Source organism: Myiozetetes cayanensis, unplaced genomic scaffold (genome assembly GCF_022539395.1).
Source record: "Myiozetetes cayanensis isolate MyiCay16 unplaced genomic scaffold, myiCay2020 scf22, whole genome shotgun sequence".
Lineage (NCBI taxonomy): Eukaryota > Metazoa > Chordata > Aves > Passeriformes > Tyrannidae > Myiozetetes > Myiozetetes cayanensis.
In genome coordinates this window covers 2,729,713-2,747,255 of record NW_026087434.1, presented here as the reverse complement: position 1 = coordinate 2,747,255, position 17,543 = coordinate 2,729,713, and the positions used below count along the sequence as shown (strand labels likewise).

At 47.5% G+C, this 17,543-nt stretch overlaps 2 protein-coding genes across 3 annotated transcripts in view; both read left to right on the top strand.

Annotated features, from left to right (window-relative positions):
- Window positions 1-4,087, top strand: part of CEP112 (centrosomal protein 112) — a 150,123-nt gene extending 146,036 nt beyond the window's left edge. The window contains 2 exon segments of the mRNA XM_050319264.1: window positions 230-331; window positions 2,721-4,087. Coding sequence (XP_050175221.1) covers window positions 230-331; window positions 2,721-2,768 — 150 coding nt within the window. The 3' untranslated portion in view covers window positions 2,769-4,087.
- Window positions 3,552-17,543, top strand: part of AXIN2 (axin 2) — a 50,717-nt gene continuing 36,725 nt past the window's right edge. For both annotated transcript variants that reach the window (XM_050319268.1, XM_050319265.1), the window contains exon 1: window positions 3,552-3,697. The gene's annotated coding sequence lies outside the window, so the exon portion shown is untranslated. The remainder of the gene's footprint in view (window positions 3,698-17,543) is intronic.

Here is a 17,543-nt window from a genome sequence, read left to right as displayed (position 1 = left end):
CTGTATATTTTTATTCTTACGTTTTCTCTCTCCTTTCTTTGTCTATTTTACCTCTTTTGCTCCTTAGGGGTCTTGGCTGTTCTTTCTTCTCTCTCCTTCCTCTCCCTTGATAGCACAATTCTGTGTTTACTTGGACTCCAATTTGGGCAAAAGAAGCAAAAAAAAAAAGTTACTTTCCAGCATCTAAGAGTAGCCACTTAGATATAATTTTATTTTTGTTCTCTTACAGTTGATTAATGTACGAGAAGAATATGAAAAAATCCTTAAAGGGCTGATGCCAGCAGCCTCAAAAAAGGAACTTGAAGACACCATTTTATCTTTAAAATCTCAGGTAAATTCTTATTATTGTCCTTCAACTTTTTGGACTGGATAAAAGCCATCTGTTCTAGACAGGAAATTATGACCATGTAAAATTTGGCCAAAAATACTGAGTGAGTCTCGAAACCAAAATATGGCAGCACTCACAGGGTTTTCACTCAGTCATTTTTCAGAAGGCTTTTCTCCTCCAGTTTCCTCACCTTGAGGGCTACCATCTTATATCTTATCCCAGATTTTTACCAGGAAAAATTGTGTGATGTTCAGTATTAGGGTTTTATATCTCAACCTTTCAAATATAGCACACAGTTAACTTTCATCCTCCTTACCCAGTTTCTCCTGCAGGAATCACTTAACTGTTGCCTATAAAGGGTGCAGAAGAGGATTAGAAATAATTTTATTTTCTTTGCAGCCTCTATAATAAAGAAAATTGTATTTCTTATAGGATATTAGTCCAAATGTTCATTGTGGTATTTCTGCATTTTCCTCTCTAAAGAGGCTCTAACAGACATCTGTAATGTTTTGTCTTTAATATTGCAAACCACAAGCTCTCCTAGAGTAATGCAGAATCGATGTGATTTATATGCAATCGACCATTAAATTGGCTAATAGGAATATCCAAATGTCACTGGAAATAGGGAACAGCTGATTAATTGGGTGTGTTTCTTGCTCATGGTTCCCACAGAAGTTATTTGGTGCTTTTTCTGCTCAGTGTGGCGGGAGCTGGAAGAAAACAAAACGTCATCATTGCCTGAGCTCACAGGAGGAAGGATAAATAGCAATAAGGAAGGGTGGTCATAGCTGGGGGATAATGGGAATCCAAGGAAAACACTGTCAATGCTCACACATGGCCGGTGCAGGACTGCATTTCAGTGTGTTGGGAAGGACCAGGAGCTGGGATCTGTCCTGGCTGAAGGGAAGGACTGGGAGAAAGGCAGAGCAGAGCTGGTGACTCAGAGCTGCCAGGAGCTCTGGGAAGAGCAGACGCCCTGAGGACACACTGTACAAGTTTGGGCTCGACACCAGCATGCTCCTTATACCAATTTTCAGGACCATTCAAGAAATCATTGCTCTATAAACTCTCCATTTCCCTTTCCTATGCAATCTCTCTCTGTGGAGATCTTTGATAATTTAATGTATTTGGGAGTTTTCCCCCCCTTTTTTTTTTTCTCTTTGCAATGCATAAGGGTTATTCCATAGCATTTTTTGCTCTGCATGAGACACTTGCCCTGGCAAAGGCCACCTGCAATGGAAGCAGGAAATTTTCATAATGGAAACTCACATTTCCCTGTGCAAGCGGTGACACAACTTCAACGCTTTGGTTGTAAACACTCTGCTTCCACCTCAAGGGATCCCTGCTGGAAGTGATGCTCTCTCTCATTTAAATAAGTTGTGGGAAATAAAGAGTTAAGGGTCTAGTGGGCCAAATCTATTTCCAGTTGATAGTAAAAAGCTATTTTTAAAGACTCTTAAAAAAAGACGATTAGCACTGCCTGGTAGGAAGCATTACTCGGAGCTAATACAAGAATACCACACCTTTTAATGAGTTAAAAAAAAAAAAAAAGAGGCAGAATCCGATATCCACCTGCAGGGCTCCTGTAAGAGCAGCAACAGCATTTCAAAGGAGGTAAAAGCAACTCCACACATTAAAACCTGGGTGCTCTCCCAGAAATTCCTGGCTGCTGGCTGTGTTTGCTGTCGTCGCAGACCACTCGGGGAGCTGGGCCCTCTCTGAAGCACAGGTGTCCTGCTCTTTGAAAATTGCTGAAATTCCTCTTTGAAAACATCAGACAAGAAGGGCAGTGGAATCTCTGCACCTGTCAGGATTATTTATTGTTGGAGGAGGATGAAGAGGATAGGCTGGGTAAAGAGCACCGAGCAAGGGATAAAAATAAACAGGGAGGGGGGGAAAAAGAAAATACTCGAGGCTTGGGTGAAGTTTTCTGCAAATGTTGCTAAATATAAAGGAGGCTGCCTGATTGTCTGCTCTTGGGGAGATGTCCAGCAGTGGATGCAGTGCATTAATCAACATTCATTTTCCCACACTTGGAGAACAGGTGAGTACCTTCATCACAAGAGCAAAAGGGCAGGGATCAGAGAACTGGAATCACGTGGGAGCTGAGAGGAGAACTGGAGCTCCCAAGCCCTTGCATAACCCATATGGTAACACCAGCTGGGTTTAACAACTGGTTTGACTCTGTTCCTAAAGGAGTAGAGAATGGGCAGCTGGAGCAGCACCAGGGAAGCCCTGAGAACAGTCTTCTATCAAGTATTAGTTCTCCTGTGCAGCTACTGGATTTTGTTTAGGCAGGAGAGACCAGAAAAAACCCCACATTTTATGAAAGCAGAGCAAATATATTCTCTGGAGTATTGTGTCATATTTTCATGTGGGATGTATTTTACAGGTAAGTTTTCTGCAGAAAAGAATCCTCCAGGAAGACCCGAACGCCTGACCCGCCAAAAAGTACGGGATTATCTTTGATCCATTTGCACCATTTCACACCTGTGGATCCCACTTCTTGAAGATTCACGGCTTAATTAAAACACTCCAACGGGGTTGCAGTTTTAAGAGATCCTTATTTTCAGTAAACAAGCATCTGAGCATTTCTTTTTTTCCCTTAGTGCTTAGTCAGGGCTATTAGAGCAAGATTAGAGAACTCGCAGGTGCACTGCAAGTCTGGGCTTTGCCTCCACGTTGAGGATGAGGCAGTGGCTCAGAGCACAGCTGCAGCTCTGCGGTGATGCCACCCCCTTTCAAGATAGAAAACAATGATGCAATGCATAATATTACAGATCACATCTTCAAAGTGCCGGATCTCCACGAGCCCCGAGCTTTTTTTTTTTTCCAGACATTTACACCCTTTCAATATAAATTATGGCAAGTGGTGCAGCCATAAAAAGCCTTGCTGTGCCTTTAGAGTGAGTGATTCACGTGGAGAGGTGAGTACAAGGAAACTTCCTAGGAAAGCCACTCCATCTTTATTATATTTGTAGGCTTTGATGATATTTCGTATCTCGCACGAGGGTTTTCTTGTAAAAATATTGTGAACATTTGTAAGCTCTTTAAACAACTGTGGAAATGTTAGAAGTGTGAAAGTCGCCTGAAAATATTAATCCTAAACTATTTGTTATCAGGAGTGAGCTAAAGCTAGTTTGGAAACTGAAAATGTCATAGATTCTTGGTAGTAAGCCCATTATAGGTAACTTTGTTAGATAAATATAAAGCTCCAGGCCCGCTGCCCACTGGAACCAACCCTGCTTTCAGCCTGTTGTGTTTTTAGAGTAAAAATAATAAGATATAACTAACAAGAATCTCTTCCTTTTCAGGTGTCTGCTGAAACGGTGGAATCTCTTTGATTGCCAAATGGACTGCTTTGAATAGGTTTGAAGATTTGGCTCTTGTAAATTAAAATGCAAAGATTACTGGCTCTTTTGTTAGCACAGAAATTTTCATGAAGTTCATGAAAACATATTCATTGCTCGTGCCAGCATGGTTTTTGTTGTATCTTCCTTCCATTATTTTTTTATCATTATTTTATTACAGACTTATGCTTTTGATATGGTTTGACTCCATGCTGAGCTCGCTTACCGAGCAAGTAGACTTTGCTCTACTAATATTTTTGTTATTACTTCCCAATACCATTCTTTTCACTCCTAAACATGAAGAAAAATCCCATTTTCTATTATTACCGTCCAAGATATTTTAACATATTTTGACATTGTTCTGTGTCCGTGTGTTTACATAAGATTAAAATATTATTATTTTGTTATATTTTGTTTTGACATTATTGTCCTGTTGGGGCATCTCACTCACTCACCTCAGTGGCCACGGGAGTTGTGTATGGCTTTGTTAACTGGGAATATGTGCTGTGTTTCAAGGGATAATCTTGGCATAAGGAGGAGAACACCGTGATGACAAGGCAGGCCCTGCTGCCAGTTCTGTTGTTGGGGTTGTGTGCACTGGGCACGGGACTCCAGCAGTGGGCACGTGCCAGCTCTCCAGGATGATCCTGGGAAATCTGAGTAGATTCCAGAGAGTTTGCTGGGATGAGGTTTGGTGAGATACGGAAAGCTGAAGTCCTCATAGCTGGCTCTGCCTCCCAGGCATGGAACAGCATCCTTATCTCCTGGCCATCCCTGAGCCAGAGTGTACATTAGTCCATGTGGAATGTGTAAATTCAGATATGCCCAGCACAAGAAGAGGTTTTTTATTTCCTGGGCACCGTCCTGCCGCCAGCGTTTGGATCAAGGCTCAGTGCTGGCCTCAGTGCTTGGGGTGGGGCCAGGAATTCCTGTCTCTGGCAGCAGTGGTGAGACCCTCTGTCTCCTCCCTCACCCTGGGGTCTCCAGTGCTCCCGGTCCGTGATCCAGGCAGGATTTGGAGGGTCCTGCTCCCTGGAGTGCCCTGGCTGGAGGTGGCTGTCCTGCCAAGGCCCAGCTCACCAGCTGGGCTCTTATCTCCTCCTGGCACTGAGATCAATGAGGACAGGCTTTGGCAGGCTGGCTCCATCCACCCCACCTCCTGGCAGTGCCAGGGCTCTCCGTGCCAAACCCGGGCTCCAACTTCTGGGTGCTTTGCTGGTTGTCAGCCCAGCCCAGGCCTGGGCAGGTTTTCCAGCTTCCTTGAGTCAACAAGTGATTCTTCTAATTACAGATAAGGGGTTGTCAGGGCTCCTCTGATAAGGGAGGAGGTGCTGTGGCAGGTGCCACAAATCCTTGCCTGGGGAAATGGGGAGATCTAGGAGGTGGAATTTGTTGGGATGTGTTTAGTTAACTGTGGGCAGTAAAAGGTTTTTACCCCCCTGGATTTCCTTCTTTCTGATGTCATTGGGTTGCTGGTCAATCAGGGAGTTCTAAAACTCTGAAAAACTCTGTCCAACATCAGTTACAGCTTGAGGACCACTCTGAAGGTGCTCATGAACCCTGTAAGAACTTCAGTATAAGGTTGGCTGGAGTTCTCTTGTAATCGTTGTTAACATTGCTCTGATAATTTTGGTAACAGGAGTTAAAGGCCAAACTGAGGGATTAGAAAGGTTTCCATACCTGTTCCTTGCTCTCTGCATCTCTTTTTCCCCACTCAGTAAAGAATTGCCAGGGTTTGGCTTCATTGTCCCTAAAACAGAGTCTGGCAAAACCAGCTGGAGTGTGGTTGCAACTTCTTTTGTACTTTTTATTTATTTATTTATTTATTTATTTCACCCGTTTTGCCCTGTGAGAGAAGATTGTTTCATTCTCTGTAAAGGAAAAGGCATCATAACATTTTCCACCGGTACCAAGGGACGTGACCCTTATCAAGGTGACACTTTATTTCAGTGCCACTCACAGTTCTTGTGTTACACGTAACAAAAATGCTCCTTTTTGGTACAGCTGGAAGGAAAAGGATACAACTCCCTCCTTCTCCCAGCCCTCTGCTTGCAGCTACAACAGAGCTTTAATTGTGCTGGGGACAGCAGATACTCCTGGTACTTGCCCAAATCTCCCCTGACCGGGGTGGTTTCGAGCTCAGAAATGATTTTGCTGCACAGAAAACAGTTTTGTTGTGACTAGAAGGAAATATTTGGGATCACTAGAATATATTTCAGTGTTTTATTGCGTTTTCTGACAAACATGCACAGCTTTGATTCCGATGCTGAGTGGACTTGAGAGAGGGCGTGTATGGGATCTGATTTCCTTTTTTAATTATCTGAATGCCCTGCAAGTCCTCCCCAAATCACAGAATGGACTGGAGGCACCACACAACTTGGTTTTAAATTATTCTTCGTCCTGTTTGGAGGGTACAAAGGAAAAGTAAGACGTCAGATATTGTATGAAAAAGTTTCAGAACACAAGGTCATTTTAATTCAGGCTTTTTTTTTTTTTTTTCCAAGGAACTATCTTTTCCAAGCTTTGATATTTTGTTCAAAAAGGTCATTTCTTTTAAGCCTTTGTCATTAAAGAAGACTTGTTCTTTAAAAGTGCACTATCAAAGTGTGCAGAAATTGCAAGTTACTGAAACTAAAATGCATGATTTTAAGGCTGCCTACTAAAGCCCTCTTAAAATTAGATGTGCTCTGGTACTGGTGGCTTCTTTGATAAAGCCAAGGGGGAGATACACAGTTGGTCAATTCAAAGTTTTAAAAAAAAAAAAAAAAAAAAAAAAAAAAAAAGAAAAAAAGAAAGGATGATAATTAAATAAAACTTTTCTCCCTAAATTAGGAAAAAAAAATTCTGAAAAAGCACTGAGAGAACTGAATGAGTATTTGATCCCACAAAAGTCTTGTGTGAGAGAAAGAGGGAGTGTTCTGGGTTTGGGAGCAGTTTGCAGCATTTTCACACAGCAATTGTGCAGCTCTGTTATGTTATCTGGCGTTTGTCATAATGTAAATAAGGCAAACCCCTGGATAAAATAGCACTTGTTTACCATTTGCTGCCACAGGTTGGTCTCTCCTTCACTGACAGAGAAGCAGGGAACAGCAAAGAGTGCTTTGTGTTGTGCCCTTGCTCTGCTGTCCCTCATCCCAATCTCTGCTCATCCCTCTGTCCCATGGACCTGACCATTGGCTGCAGGCCATGAGGGCTCTGCTTCCTTCCAATCATCCTTGGGAGAAGAGATATTTTCTTTCCTGATGGTTCTTCTAATGCTGTTGCTAGTAACAGGAAACTTTTAATTTTCCTTTCAAGCCAGATATGTCCAATATTCAGGGCGGTGTTTTCAGCCTTGGGAAGATGGACAGGGAGCTTCACATGAGGAGGATTTAGAGTTGTGACCTCCTTTGAGCATCTCTCTGAAACAATTTAATCTGCAGACCCAGGTCCCAACAGCCTGTTTGTTTTAAATGCTCCATAAACTTACAGACTAGTGGACACAGAGATGGGCTTTATATTTGTCAGCACGTGCTTCAGACTTAATACTTGGGACTAGAAAAAAGGAAATGTGTGTTTTTAGAACGAGCAAAGTAAAGGAATACCTGTGTCTCAGCTGGACAATGAAGTTATAACACAGTACTTCCAACTTCATAACATCTATTCACCAGATTTATACTTTAGGAATCTTGTTCTTCTCCCATTGAAACCTGATGTTGAAGTTTAATACCAGTCAGAGTTGACCATCATTTCAAGAGAAGGTTGTGGGGCCTGATTCTGCCATTGTCTTATTCCAGCCAAACTAAGATGTGGTGGGTCAATCCTGGGACCACAGCTGAATTCTTCTCCCAGAGCAAGTGTTTTTAGGAAGGGACTCTTCAGCACTGACACTTCCTCTTCAAAGTCAGAGCCCATCTAAATCTTCTCACCTGAATTTTATACAGTCAGTTTTCATGCAGTCAGACTCTAATTCTGCATCTGAGAGTGGTGGAAAAACAGACCTAAGAAGGCTGATGGCTCCATGTGGATTTCATGAACAGTCAGAGCCTGGATGTTTGCAAGGCTGCGTTTAATTGTGCTCAGGAATGAAGTTACGTCTTCCGAGACTTATCGACACTTGCTTGTCATCTTCATGTTTGTTCATCCTTGTTGGATGAGGTCACTGCCTGACTAATTTCAGTATAGATTTGAATCTGTAATGAAAACTCTGAATGAAGGCTCTGCTGCTCCACTCAGGAGATCCTGGAAGCATCCCCACAATCCGAGGTTTGCTCCCAGCGCAGGTGGTGGCCCCGTGATGCTTCAGTGCCTTTGTTCAGGCCTTTGATGTGGCTCTTCCTGCAGCTCTGTGGGTGTCATAAACCACTGGGCTGCTTTGCTGCACTTGGAAATATAAATACTGGGCACAGTAAAGATGGAACCAGGCACCTGCACCAGGGTCCAGCTCCCACCCCACACCCTGCCCCAACACCAGCAGGGCAGGGAGCTTTCAGTTCATGGACTAAAAGCTGCAGGACAAACCAGCCAGTTCCCACTGGGGCAATTCCCACTGAACCTTCGGCCCTAATTTAATAAAGCCCATGTGCAAACACTTAACCTTAAACCTGCACTGAAGTCCAGGCCCATCCCCACCCTCAGGTGTGCTGATAAATAGGCACCTTCTGGGGGCTTCAGCCAGGATGGGTGGTTGACTTCTGCCTTTAGTGCAGGCTATATCTGAGCTGGTTTGTGCTCCCAAATATCTCCCTCAGAGCTTCCTTCTTCCCTGAACAGCAGTATTGCCCCCAGGGAATCATTTAGGTTGGAAAAGACCTTTAAGATCATTGATTCCAAATGTATCTCTACCTTTCCTGCCCAAAAACTCCTTCAGCAGCCCTCGAGCTGCCTGTACAGCCCTCAGTGTCAGCAGCTCCATCTTTGCTGCTGGGGGCTCAGGAAGGCCTGTGCAAGCACCTTGTCTGCAAAGGATGACCCAAGGTCTCACCCCATGGTAAGTCCCTGGGGTAGAATCAGCTTTCTGCACGGACTGGGTTTGTTTTTTGGTATTATATCGTGGTATGTTGGTGGAATCACGTTATTTACCCTTTCTGATGTGTCCAGTGAGGGCTGTGGACTGTTTTCTTTCACGTGTTTCTAGCGGGGGTCGATCCTTCCTCTCCAGGCGATGCCAAGCCGCGGTTTAGGATCGATGCAAGAGCTCTGCTCTGGGGAGCGAGCCCGGGGTGCTGTGACAGGCTGCACTGTGGTGCTGAGCCTGGTGCAGGATGCAGCCCGCTGGTGACTTGGCGTGGTGCCACCCCAACAGATGGGCATCAGCATCCCGAGCCGCGCCGGGAGCCCCTCAGGGAAGGGCCCTCCCTGGGTCACGGCACTTTCATCTTTGCAGAGCAAGAGCAGGGCTCTGCTTGGGCGATATGAACAGCTTTCCTGGGAAATGGTGGCTGCTGATGTAGTAAAACTGCAGGAGAATGGAGTGGAAGGGGACCGATGGTCCTTCGCCTCCGAGTGTTGCTGTGCCGGGAGATGCTGGGTTTGGGCCACGTGGTTGTTGTAAGGTACCTGAGCAAGGGGGTGAGAACTGCCAAGCTTAAGCTGAAATAATATTTTTAAATTCATGCAGCTCCTAGAAGCTTTCTCATTGATTCGAGCAGATCTCTCTGGATCTTTATTTCTCTTTTTTTCCACGTAACAACCGTTTCCAGGTAAATGTGCACATACCCATACGAGTGCTAAGCTGTGAAATAGCTGTGTGGATGCTTAGAAACCTGTATTTAGAGATCTAAAGACCAAAAGGGGTTTGGAAATGGCCTAGGGACACCATTCCTAGAACTTCCCTGAATTAATTTTCTGTTTCAAATCCAGTGGGTTTGGCTAAAAAAGAACATCTCTATTAGAAAAAGAACTACTACCTAAATATTAGCAAAATCTTCTTCTACATTCTTACTGACTGTGATCAGATCAGAAATTCCTGCCCTGAATTTGGTGCTAATACTTACCCTCTCTTTTCAATTTGTGATTATTATTTTTTTTTATTCTACTTTTTGCTGCCTTCCCTCCCTCTTTGCACACTTTACATACCTGCAGTGCTGTCCCATCGCTATAAAAACGTAATTATACATAGGCTTGGTCCAGCTAAAAGTATTTCCAGGGGGTTGCAATTATCAGTCCCGATTTTTTTTTTTTTTTTTGAGAAAAGTTTCTCCCTAAGTTCATTTCTTTTCTCCTAATCTGGTGGAAACTGATTCTATGCAACTGTCTCATGCAGGGGCATCTCAGAGCTGCACAAAAGTATGGGAACTGGGGGAACAACAGGGAAAATACAGCGGAGGAAACACCTCCCTCACTGCCTGTGGCACGGTGGCCACTCCAGCGAGGGCTGTGGTTAAAGCCTTGCTGGAATCACCCTGAATCCTGGGAGTCCCCGGAGGCTCCTGCAGATGTTGTACCCCGAGGTCACAGCCTTTGCCCTTGCGTGCCGCCGGCTTTTGGAGCCGGGAGCCTTGCAGGGCGTGTTATTTACTGGGCAGGCGGGTGGAAGCCTTTCCTCCCCCCCACCCTCCCCATCGTGCATTTGAAGCTGTGTTTTCAAAACAGCTCCGGGTTTTGATGCTTGCCTCGATTTGAATGCCCCAAGGGCTCTTTGATTGAGGCTCTTCGCAACCTAATGTTCTCCAAGAACCCCAAACACCCTCGGTAATTAACGATGTGCAATTATGGATGGGTTTATTTGTATCCTGACCTGTCATCTGGGCTGCGTTTGTGGTGTTGGAAGAGGAGGCAGCAGATTGGGCTCGGGGGTGGGTCTGGATCCTCCTCTGGGGATAGGACTTTGAGGGGGGGATGGAGCAGGGACCCCCCGGCCAAATTCACACTTCCCATCTGCAGTCACCTTTGTTTTTAACCTTTTCTTGCCCATGCAGAGGTGAAGACCTGCTTGGTTCCTCTTTAAGCGCTCGGGGCTGTTACTTCCCCTCCCAGGCAGGGCTTACAGTGAGAAGCTCCAGAGAAAGCTGTGACAAAACAGAGCGTTCCAGAAGGGGGGGGACAGAAGGGCTGATGTATTTCCAGCGATGCTGCCTGCTCGGTGCTGCTGAGAGCAGATGAAAGTGGAGCTGGCAGCCGCTCCACGCGATGCAAATCGCAGCGGCCCGCGAGGTGCGCCGTGTTCCGCCGCGGTTACGCCAGGCAACGCTGCCAAACCATGTTTTCCTCCGTATGTGGCTTGACAGAACATTGTGTTTAACCTCAGAGTAGATGGGATAAAACAAGGTTCTCTGTCAGGACTGCAAATTCGTGCTTCTGTCTGCACCTAGGCTCTGTCTTCCTCTCCGAACTGTGGGTGTTTCCGTCGTGTGGACAGGTGGAATGTTTTCAAGGGGAGGCAGGAGCCTAAAATCTTGGTGCTTTTTAATCTGATTTGGGTTCCCAAGTCAAGTGATAGCTTTGAATTTATGCATCTAAACCACTTAACCCCTTGCTAAAATGCCTTCAGTCCCTAAAGGAAAGCCCTGGCAGTGGTTTGCTCGCCAGCTTGGCTCGCATCTGCTCGTACCCAGATGTCGCCCCAGCTAAGAGCAGACTCGGTTTACTACCAAGTGTTACATACTTGTTCAAAACATCTTGTAGAGCCCTGCATGGGGGTTAATGGGTAACAGGGCTCTCAGCTCAGCATCTCTGAAAGCTGTCCAAGGCAAGCCCGTCCCCAGCACGTGGCTTCCCCATATGGAGAAGGAGAACAGGGACCCATCTCCATCCTGAGCGGTCCATGTATGGAAAAGCTTGAGTGCTGATGGTCTCTAGCACAGCTCCCCAATATAATGGGGTAATAATTAACAACAGCATCTGAGTCTCACAGCTCTTCATGGCCTGTTTCCCCCCCAGACCTGATGCTGGGTCCTCGTGATGGATGATCTCCTTGGGGTGGATTTGTGCCATGGAAGATTTGTTGCTTGTGCTTTGATACATCTGTTTGAGAAATCAGATTGGTGTTTCTGCTGGGTGCCAAGAGTCAGGAGCTGTGAAGGGGGCTGCTGCAGACACCACTGCATGGGCCAAGGCTTGGGTGATGCTTTGTTGGCATCGCTTTATTGTTGGTTCAAAGTTCTGGCCCTGCTTTGTGGTTTGGGAGAGCGCCTGTGATGGATAACGTGATCTCCCTGCTCGCCGCCTGATGGATGGGACCCGTTCGTACTGGGAGCCAAGTGTGATGCCTTCTTCTGGGGGTGGTTTGATGCCAGGCTCTTCTAGGACAGCTCAGAGCAACCCCCAAGTGTCCTAACGAGTCCCCTAATGAGCTTTGTTCGGGGAGCTGCAAGCACAGCTGCCGTGGGGACAGCTGGGAGACGCTCGGAGCTCCTGGGCCCTCCATATGGATGCTCTTGACCTCTGAGGCCTCTGAAACTCCATGTGGCTGCTGAGGACACTGGAAAGGGTCAACCCTCTCTCCACACCCCCAACAAAAGGAGGGTTTGGCAGACACAGCCAGGGCTGAGCAGCGAAGGGGTCTCAGAGGGAGCCAGGGGGGAAGCGCAGGCTTTCCAGGGACGTGGATTTGCAGCGCAGCAAAATTCCCTTGTGAACGGCGGGTTGAAAAAGCAGCTCCCACATGTGCAGCCCTCGCTGGGTGCCCGGTAACTGGGTCAGATGGGGCTGGGATCCAGCCACTGCCATCCCAGCAAAAGGCTGCTGCAGCCCGGCCGGGTGGCGCGGGGTGACTTTGAACCCCCTCCCCGTCCCGGCCGCTTTGTTATCGGGGCCATTGTGGGGCCGGCGGAGCCAATCCCCGCCAGCCCCGATTCAAAGTCCAGGTGCCAACCAACTTGAACTCTCCAGCATCCCCGCCGTGAAGCAATTATTCCCTCAGACACATTCATTGTTCTCATTACACCATAAATTGTGAATGAATTAAACATGCACTTACCACTATGCACCACAGCTGTCAAGGAAAATAACACACCAATATCGCGCGGGGCTGGATCCCGCTCCTCTCCCAGGAAGGTTTGCTGCTCACAGGGAAGGAGGCAGCAGCCAAGCTCACTGGAGCTGGTGTTTTCTTTATGGCCAGGCCAGAACTCTGTTCCCACTTACAGCAGCTCAGGGCAGGACTGTCTCCCTTGGATTTGATGTTTTAATTGGGTTTTTTTCCCCCTTTTGGCCGTGCTGATATCACTGTTGCACAGAGGGAAGGCTGGCCCCTGAGCTTCCCGAGATCCCAGTTGTCCATGTCTTACGTGGAAACAAAATCCTACCATGGGGGTAAGAGGACAAATCCAGCCTTGCTTTTGTGCTGGTGGGATAAAGCCACTGGAGCCCCTGTGTCAGCAGCAGGATGGTGCCTGGCCCAGAGCCCCCAGCCTGGGCACAGGAGGGCTGGGCTCAGTGCTCTGAGCATCCCGGTCCATACTGGGAACTTCACTGTACGTGACTGATAGCTTGGGAAGCTGTAAAGGAAAGGTGATTCAGGGGGAAGCTGTAAAAAGGTAATTCAGCTGCCTGACTTCACTTTAGGGTGCTCTATACACCCATATAGACACTTTTCTGAGAAGCAGCGAGGGCGTTTATTTATTCTCTAATCTCTGCGCCACGTCCGCGGAGTTTATAGACCCACAGCAATCTCCTGGCGTGTCCAAATAAATTCCCTGATTGTTCCTGCTCCAAAGAGAGGACCTGGAGCTGGCGGCTACCTCGGGGTACAACGTCGGGATTCACCAGACGGGATTACAGAGGGGGCTTTTCTTCTGAGTGCGGGAGCTGGAAGTTTGTCTGCATTTCTCTCCTTGCTCCGCATCTCCAAGGAGGTTTTCACTTTCTAAGAAGGATGTTACCCACTGAGCTATTCATAGCAGCTAAATGAGAAAAGGGGTTAATAAAATACATGCTAGAAAAAAAGAAAATAAGATTAGAAGGACTGATGTTTTGGCTGTGAGGCCTTCTGTGGGCTGCAGAGAGAGGGGGAGGGAAAAAAAGGAACAAGATTATTATTTCTTTTCTCTGGCTCAAAGAACTTCATGGCCAGAATGGCACCACTAATCCAATTTTCTTTCTAACAAGTATTTTATCAACACCTCTTTCTTTTTTTTCTCCCCTCTATTCTCCTTCCCTCAGTCTCTACACTGACATATGAGTAGTTGTATGAAAATTAAAGTTTCAGCTGTGGGCTGTCCCTGCCCACAGGAGCTGGGGAGCCCCTGAGACCGTGCACGTCTCCCCCCTGCTCACGTGTGCCAGTTCACACACAGTCACTGCACTTTTTGGGCACCTGGTTTTCTGTCTCCCAGCACAGAAAAGTCTCTTTTCCAGCCCTTTTGGCAGAGGATCAGATAGCAGCTCCACTGAGAGCAAACAGCCGCCTTTCCGAGGGAGTAAATATTTCGCAACGTGTTACTTCAGTCTTATTTATTATGAACATATTTTCCCTTTTATCCGGGGATTTGCCAACTCTTCGGAGTCACAGAACCTCACCACAGCCTCGGGAAGGGTGGCTGTGCCTCTGCTCCTCCTCTGCCGTTGCTGGGGGGAGCCCAGTGAGGTTTCACCCAGCCCTGGCTCCCCCCTGGGAGAGGAGCAATTGCAGGAGCCTGGGATCGTCCCCTGCTCTTTCCCAGGGACACCTGAGATGGGAGATTTGGTCTAAGGGGTGGTGCTGGGTCGTGTGGGAGCGAGGAGAAGTTGCAATAGAACTGGTTTGTCCCAGCTTGCCTGTGCCATGATGTCCCTGGGGGCTTTGGGGCAATACATTGGAGGAATGGGTAAAATACGAGGAGGGGAGTTGTTCTCTTGTTCTCTGCCTTCTCTCCTAAACTGGCAGAGAGAGAAAAAGCAAAGATCTGGTGTAGGGGATGGTGCTGAGGAGAGGTAGGTGGGGAAACCATCAAGAGAAGCCCCCCCAAGAGAGGACCCTTTATCTTGGGCAGAGGAAAAAATTAATTAAATCCTTAAAGAAGTTGATTCATCTTCTGTTAGCCCGTGACTCCTCTCTGGCTGTGAGAAACTGCTGCTGCACTGACCTCCCTCCATGGAGGTGTGATGGAGCTCTGGGATGGTGAGGGGTCCTGTGGCTCCAGGCACTGCTCCTCTGAATAGGTGGGCTTTTGGTGGTGCTGTGTTTTCCTTCTCTCAAGGATTAAGGAAGCAGGTCCCCTCCCTGCAAGGTTTGCCTGGGTCTGGGGGAGGATCTGAGGTGGGGCTTGTCCACCTGCAAGCACAGCAGCATCTCTCAGGGCTGCAGGGGCTGTGATGTGCACTCTGTGCCTGGGTCACTCCTGCTCCCTGGGAGGAGAAAATTTCCCCTGTGGGTATCGAGGGCTGGGCACAGGGAGCAGGTGTCACAGCAGTGTGTGCTTGGCCACTCCTGCTGCTCCCAGGGGGATCAGGGCACTTTAGAGCCAAGCAACCCTGCTCTACCGTGTTTGACTCCTTTCCTCTATATAATAAGCTGGAAAAAAAATAATTAAGTAATAATCATGGATGTCACTGCAGCCAGCCCTTCCCCTGGGATGGGGCTCAGCCCTCCATGGGATGAGCTGTTGTTCTCCATGGCTGGGCTTTCCAGCAGCTAAGGAGGCTCCCCAGGAGCTGTGCCCTGACTGCCCCTGGGCTGTCCAGCAGCACCATTTTACAGAAACAGTGAGAACTGGGAAGGGTTTATTCCTCTGTTGCCTCCTTGCATTACCTCCTTCTTGCCTGAGAATCCAGGTGCTGATAACTGGCCAAAGATCAGAGCAGCTGGAGCAGGAGCGAGTGGCTCAGCCCTGGCCTCGCTGGCACAATTCAGGATTCCTGTTTAGCCAGGAATTAGCTGGGCCAGGAGCCCCTCCTGGTCCTCTGGGGTCGTGCAGGAAGGGCTCTGAGGTGGAGGAGCGATGACCGGCCGATGGCTCGGGCTGCGAGGAAACCATCCCGGGCTGTTCCCATTTGTTCCTAATCCTCCTTGGCTCTTCTCTTCACTGGAAAATTAGACCGTGTTGGAACACGACTTTGCTTCAGCATATTAATTAGTGGGATGTTTAAGATAGGTCAGCAGTTAGGTGCAGACAGGCACGGTCATGCTCAATGTCAGGTGATGGGAGTTAATCCTGCAGTTCCAGGGAGATTCACTCAGGACCAGCTGGCATAATTACAGCCAACTGAAACTTTCTTAGTCTAATTTAGATTTTGATGGGAAATCACATTTTCTACGAACAGAAAATTTTCCACCCCTCCTCCTCCTTGGCAAAGCTGAAACTGCAGGGCTGGTTTCAGCCAAAACCCAGAAGGTGTGAGTTCTGTGGGGCAGCAGTGATTGTAGTGGACGTGGTTGTGTGGGATGCCTGACACTGCCATGGCCCAGCCACCGTGTGCTCCTCCAGTCCCCCACGCTCTCCTTGTCCCAGCACGATGCCAGCCTTCCATGGGAGGTGCTTCTGGGCCTATGAAATGCACAGAGCATGGAAACTGCACCTCCCATGTCATACTGTGTTTAAAAACAGAAAGTTTTTACTTGCAATGAAGGGTTTATCAGGATTTCTTTTTTTTTTTTTTTAATCAGGTTGGTTTTCTTTGGAAAACCCTTCCTGTCAGTACTTTTTTGAACTGATCTGATGCACAAAACCAGCAGGACCCCACTGAACCAGCAAACAACCCCCCAGCCTGGGCTGTGGCAGCACGAGCATCCCGTGCAGCCTGTCATTAGCATTTCTCAATCAGCGCTTTCTCGTTAGTGGCTGGGGCCAGTGGGAGCTTTGAATGAAGGTGGAGCCAAGCCAGAAAAAGATCCTCTCCTGAAAAATTATAATGAAAGCAATAATGGCTGGGTCCTTGAGCAATGCCTGCCTATGACAATCGTTGTCTGGAGGCTACCTTAATTACGAAACAGTGTTCTCAGCCTCAGGCTTCATGGTCTCAGTGCCTTTACTCTCTCTTGAGCAATATTTTATTGCTATTGTCCTCAACCTACTTCATATTAAGTTCAGAGTATCTGAAAGTTATGTGAAATACATGTTTGTGTTCTGTTCTATTTGCGTGAGTTTCTTGTATTGTAGGGTTTGTTTGGGTTTTTTTATCAGTATCTGAAAGCCTAAAGCTGGGATTATCTAAAGGATTATAGGAGAATTAGGCACCCAAAGCCAATTGATTTTTCACTGTGAATTAGCCAAGTGCATTTGGAGGGCTGGGGACTTTGGTGTGTGCTCGTGGTTTCGGGTCCACCTCGTAGCATCTCGGTAGAGACCTCAGCACAACTCTGGTGGCCTCAGAAAGGTGCTGAAGCAGGAGCAGCCAGTGAGGAACTGCAGGTACGAGGAGGGAGCCGTGGCCCTGGGACATCAAACCGCCTTTGAAAAAAACCTCCTTCTGGCTCCCCGAGGCTCTTTTGAAAACGCCACTCCGAGTTACCATCAATTTTGATAATTAAGCACTGATTTAATTTTAGAGTAACAATAATTGTCAACATTTTCCAACCCGAGCACCTTAAATTAGACACGCAGCCCCGGCCGCTGGCGCGGGATCAAAGCTCGGCGGCGCGATTTTTGGGAGATGCCGAGCGCGCGCAGGGGAAGGTCGTGCTCAGGACTCCACAAACCCGGGCCATGTGCACTTGGTCCCCTGCCAGGCTCTGCGCGCTCAACAGGCGTTTCAACACCTTCCTTTGGGCACCTCGGATTAAAAAAAAAAAAAAAAAAAAAAAAAAAATTAAAAGGGAAAAGAAGGAAAGGAAAAAAAAAAGAGAGTTGGCTGGGAGTGTTGCACTGACTTTTCCCGACGGTGAAAGAGCAGGTTGGCTGTGGTTCCACAGGGGAGAGGGTTGGGTCACAGGCTGGAGTCCATGTGGAGTGTGGCAGGGATGTCACCAACATCCTCACTGGGCAGGAGCAGGATGGGTCCTCTGAGCCCCCATCCCTGGGCCTGCC